This window comes from Mchenga conophoros, linkage group LG23 (genome assembly GCF_057382185.1).
Source record: "Mchenga conophoros isolate Kocher_MC1m ecotype Shallow Benthic linkage group LG23, M_conophoros_male_GT1.1, whole genome shotgun sequence".
Lineage (NCBI taxonomy): Eukaryota > Metazoa > Chordata > Actinopteri > Cichliformes > Cichlidae > Mchenga > Mchenga conophoros.
This window is the reverse complement of record NC_140547.1, coordinates 43,903,489-43,909,309: the sequence shown is the minus strand read 5'-3', so window position 1 is coordinate 43,909,309 and position 5,821 is coordinate 43,903,489. Positions and strand designations below refer to the sequence as shown.

General features: G+C 36.3%; 1 protein-coding gene across 1 annotated transcript; it reads left to right on the top strand.

Moving 5' to 3' along the window:
- The first annotated feature begins 1,184 nt into the window (after nucleotides 1-1,184).
- LOC146548065 (uncharacterized) lies at nucleotides 1,185-3,061 on the top strand. Its single transcript, XM_085266294.1, has 5 exons — nucleotides 1,185-1,410; nucleotides 1,515-1,835; nucleotides 2,029-2,143; nucleotides 2,620-2,653; nucleotides 2,736-3,061. Exons 1-5 carry the CDS (start codon nucleotides 1,341-1,343, stop codon nucleotides 2,883-2,885), a joined length of 690 nt encoding a protein of 229 aa, XP_085122420.1. The 5' UTR covers nucleotides 1,185-1,340; the 3' UTR covers nucleotides 2,886-3,061.
- The last annotated feature ends 2,760 nt before the right edge of the window (nucleotides 3,062-5,821 follow it).

The following is a 5,821-nucleotide window of genomic DNA, read 5'->3' as shown; positions in this document are numbered from 1 at the left end:
CATAGTTTTGTTACATGTCTCAAATTGACATGATTACTCATCATTTTCAAAGAAAGTTTGTCTTAAACCATCAAACTCTTTTACTCTGGACTCACAGTTTGAATGAAACTGTTTTTTGTGTTTACACGTCTTTCCAGAGGGCTCTTCCTGTAAGGCCGTGCATAATGTTGCTTACTAACTAATAACCTTTTAAAACACACTACATTTCTCTCCTCTCTTCTGTGCTTACTCACTGTTTTACTTCGAGGCTTCCCTACAAAAATCTTGCAGATCCACACACTTCATTCTTTGGACAAAGTGAGAATTTGTGGTTTAGTCACAGGATGTGGTGTCTGAGAGGGCGCAAGTCTTCTGACCAATATGACCTGTGTGCTTTACTTGGTATGGTAATGTCCATATTTTTAGTGCAGTAGTTTGCACATATTTCTTCTAAGTGAAAGATTATAGGTTTGATTCCAGGAGGAGACAGAAATCCCTTTGGTGCCATGTCGAAAAAGGACCAATATGACAGTTTGGCAGTAAAAAGTCTGCCAAATCAAACATGCAAAGCTTAAATAAGAGAAAAGCAGGAACAGCTTTTATTTATAAAGTTGAGGAATTTTCTGTTTTTCTAGGAAAATGAAAGACGTGCTTCATTTTCAAACAATTAACTAAAATAAAATGCTTATTTACATTGTATTTCATATTAAAAGTTCCTGACTTATGACAGACACTCTTGTTAGTTCAGCAAATGTCAGTCGAACATGAAACACCGAGTATCACACTGATAATCTGAACGTCACCACAGAAGAGCAGAGGAGGAATGTAACCCGTGTAACATTATGTGACCTGCTTCTTTACGAACACAACTCCAGGCAGGAGCCAAACAAACATGGGAAGCAGGTCAGTTAACATAAATATGAAATATGCAGCATGAATGTGTGCTGCATTATATAAATAGTACAATAGCTTGTGTGAATTTAAATGAGTTGTAGGTTTGAATCACTGATAAAAACAGTCATCAGCCTCATTGATTTTCTGCTCTTCAGTCCTGCTTTTGTAAAGGAAATTATATGTTGGACTAAAAGCAAAAAACAACTTTGTTTTAAAAGTTGTTGTGTTTTCTTTTTTTGGACATGAGACCACTCAGTGTTTCACTTTTAGAGTGTCTTAATACGGAAGCAGAAGCAGTGTTGTAGGTGCACTTCCTTTTGAGAAGTGTTCGCACAAGACGTACGCAAGACACATGAGAGCCAATACTTTGAGGTTTATGAAGCACATTGTTTGTCCTCCTTTCTTCAGCGGATCATCTTCTGCACTATTAGCAGCACTTACACTGCAAATCGGACATATTGGCGAGCATGGATGCACTAAACCTGTGCTTAATTCTGCTTCTATCACTGACTGCATGCTCACAAGATTTGGGAGGAGGTAATGTAAAAACTGTTTTCATAATGGAACATTTATTTTTTAATGCTACTCCAGCCTCTGGTTTAAATCATTGATACTGTTTTTATTATTGGTACTGATTTCAGAGACTGTTATGAAAACAATTGGGAAGCAACCAGATGTCACTCAAATATGTCCCAGTGAAACACAGAGTATCATCACGCTGATAGTTTGTAAGATCAGAACTCAGAGAAGTGGAGGCGAAAATTGTAGTCTGCTGTATTATTATGGACGGGGCTTTGAGAACAAATGTGACTCCAGGTTCACACTGATGAAAGAAAATCAGACTGTGTTTCTCCACCTGATCAATTTAACATCAGAGGACAGTGGGAGCTACACCTGTGAGTGTTCAGCTCCTGAAAAAACAAAAATTCTCCATCTTAATGTCACTGTGGAAGGTAAACAAGGTAAAAACAACAACGTTCTTCTTCTTTTAACCATTAATTATTTAGCAATATAAAGTCTGTACTGATTTTAGAAGGTGACCTTCAGGATTTGTTAACTTTGAGGCCAATAGTCATACATCGCACTTAACCTTTGTTCAGTTGTAATGCAAATACTACATCCATGTTTCTAACAACTGCTTCTCTCCTCATACAGAACTAAGCAGCAGGTCTGGAACAGAAACACTTCCTCTTACACTGATTTGTGTAACCGTGTTCATCATTGTGAACTTAGTTATCTTTGGATTTATTCACGCACGACTGCGCTGCAGGTGAGAAACTTCTGTCAGAGCTGTTTCACATGTTTCATGATTTACCTTTTAACACGCTTCATAACTTTAAAACATGTGATTCTCTTTGCTCTTTTCATTTTGGTTAATCCACTTTATCTTAAGGTCATTTTGATGTAACGTCTTGCCCTGCTGTTCTCATGTTTAAGTGAATTAAAGTCAATTAGCTGCCTGCTAATAGAATAGAATAGAATAGAATAGAATAGAATACTTTTATTTGTCAATTTCTTCAAATGTACTTGCCATACAAAGGAATTGAAATTACGTTAATTTATCAGACATATTTATCGTATTAATGGAAGTGCACCACTGCTATAAATGATTTCTTGTCTTCAAGTTTCATATGAGCCGTTGAAGGAACACAGTGACTTTCATTTCCTGTTGCCCCCATTAAAACGAGCTACACGATGCAGCGACTGATGATCAAGATCATGTTTGTTTTTGTGTTTCTCTTACAGAAAACCAGAACCATCGCGTAGTCCTCAAAACACGGTACTGAGCAAAAGATGTAACTTTTGATTCATTTATATTGTTTACTTAACCTTAATGTTTTTAAACATATGTGTTTCTGCAGACGTCAGAGGACATTGAGCCGTACAGCACCTACATACGGACAGATACTGGACCATATTCGACTGTTCAAATGCACGACTCTAAACAGAATACTAACAGTTCACATGTGTCAGCAGACAAAACTGAGACAGTCTACGCAGAAGTACAATAATATTATATCACATTTTTCAACACTGACAAGTGTAGTTTGGCAAATTCACCACAGGGTGGCATCATTTGACTGACAAATAAAGAACTGACCAGAACCAGCTTCATCATCTCAGCATTTTAACATTGTGTTGTTATGTAAATATTTTGTTACAAACTGCAGTAAAACTTTATCCATCATTTGTCGTGTTTTTCTTTTTTTTAATGCAGAAGAGAGAACTTTGTAAATTATGAGTTTTCATATGAGTAAAATCATATAGTCAACAAAAATTCAACAATTTCAGATCCCTTTTGCTTTATTCACTGTGACCACTTTCATGTAAGTTTGAGGAACTAGCAAGTGGGACATCTAAATAATTCATCTTGTTTTGAGAACTAAGATGAATAAATGTAATTACAGATAAAAATCCTTCAGGATATTTCATGTTCTGATCTTTCTCATTAGACTGAATAAACCAGATCCACATCATGGTTTCATTGCTTGAGCCATCTGCAGTGCTGATATGATGTACTTGTAAAGGATGTGAGTCTCTGAGGGCAAAAATAACAGGCTCCTAAACAGGTCAACAGTCCATATTTGCAGTGCAAACTGTTTGGCCAAACTAGAGAAAACTCAAACTAAGAAAAATAATTTAGCTAGAGAACAAAAGAAAAAATACTTCATGATAACTCCAAAATAAATCAAACTAATAAACAATCACTTCTGCATCAGGATGCACACAATTTCAGACCAGGGCTCAACACGATGTGTTCACTGAAAAATGCTTCAACACGAGCTCAAACTCTTGTAAAAAAAAAAAAAAAAGAAAAGTCATCAGCTCCTCCAAATCCAGAAAAAAAGAATTAAACACCAAATAAATATTGAATATGTTAGCGCTCAATCTATTGTTAAAAAGATAATAGGAATGAGCTCACAGTGAGAAAATAAATGCTCTCCAACTGCATAAAATCCTTCAAACATCAGATAAAACTTCCCCTCTTTAATATGACACGTGGCACATTCTTTACCATAAAAGGTCTCAAACAGGGTCTGGACTGGATTGTCAGTTCCTCAGTCCACATTATGAGGAAGCCAAGTGCAGTCTGAGGAGATGTGAGAAACACAGAAATTAGTCAAATGCAAATCTTAGCACTTGGATTTTTAATCAGATTCTCTTTTTTGTGGCAGAATTACACACACAGCAAATATAAAAGCTTCATTTTTAGAGGTCAGAGCCAGGGGCGGAGCGTGAGGGTGGCTTACTGGGCTTAAGCCCGGGTTGTTTTGTCAGAAGCCCGGGATCTTTTGGAGTGCAATTTTTTCATAGTTAGATGCCTGGCTGACAACTGTATAAAACAAAAAGTACACACAATATTCGAAGCACATAGTGCACACTGAGGGAATTTACGACTGTGCGTGAATCCCCCCTGATATTGGTATGATCCGAGCTCAGGCACTAAGCGACTGAGCGAGAGGGCGGGGCAGCTGCTGCCTGTGTGCGCTGTTGGAGAGACGGAGCCAGCCATACTAAGGAGAGCTTAAGTTTGACCAGGTACCAAAGCAAATCATTCGTACCGTACAAATAATGTAAATATGACGGTGAACCACGAAAGATTGATATCAAACTGATCACTTGACCAATATTACGTTACTTGCTCTTCAAGTGAATCAACAAATGGCAAAATGAAAAGCAGAACAAATGCTATTTTTTTAGAGTCTTAGCTTACGTGTGTTTATTTCATATTTTCAGTTCTTACCCTCCCCGACTAAATCGGTTTCAGTTATGTACTGAAATATAAGAATGGACATTAGAGGGTTCTTTCAAAGAAAAAACTCAGGTAAATGTTATTTTATATATTATGCTTTGTATGTTGTTCAGTATATTTCTATGCAAAACAAGAGGGGTTTCAGTACACAGCAGTATATTCACAGTTTAAACCAGATATTTACATACACTTTATGGAAAACACAAGAACATTTTTTTACTGTACAACATCAATTTAGAGTAAACTTGTTTTGTTTTGGATAAATATTGAAATATCTTTTGAATTAGTTAAATGTCAGAATAAAGAGAGACAGAGCTGTCTATTTTTTATCACTTTCATCAAATTTAGGAGTACATATACACTAAGTTTATTGTTAATTAATAAGAAAACTGCAGACGATTCCATCCTGAGCTGAAGAAGCTTCTGATAGGTTAGCAGAGTCCATGTGAGTAAATTGGTGGCACACCTGTGGATGCATATAAGCCAAAACACCAGGAAAAGAACTGTGGAGCTCCATAAGTGTGGCTCAATTTTGAATACAATTTGGTGCCATTTGCAATTAAGAAATACAGACAGTTTATCTCTTTACTCTTAAAATTAACAAATGTTTTTTATATTTATCAATCTAAAAAAATAAACATTTAGTCTGATTTGATGTTACAATTAAAAAAGTGTTTTTATCTGAAGAGTAAATATCTGGTTTCAACTGTATATTTGATGATTGTCAGCACAAAGAGGGAGAGAGAGGAGCAGAGAGGGAGAGAGAGGAGAATGAGGACAGAACAGAGATGAAGAAGAGCAGGTGAGACACACATGTTAGTCAAATCGTTGTTTACCAAAAGTATCACCGTATCATAGGTCCTCATGTATCTCGTACCTAGTGTTTCTTTTTAGGTTTGTTATTTTTCAAATTCTATATTAAGTTATGCAGGCTTGTTTGCACAACAAGACTAAATAATTACATAAACTTTTCTCAGTCTAAATATTGGACTTTGGTAGAATTAAAAAATAAGTGTAGTGCAGGTCTATGATGATTTTTAGTGCTACTATCATCTAGTTCTGATTCTGGTTCTGTCTTGGTTAAGTCCTCAGTAGTCCTGATTTTGAACTGTTGTAGTCCTGTTTTAATTCCAGATCAGTTCTTGGTCTGGTTGAATTGGGGTTTAGTCCTCGTGTCTTGATACAGGCCCGACT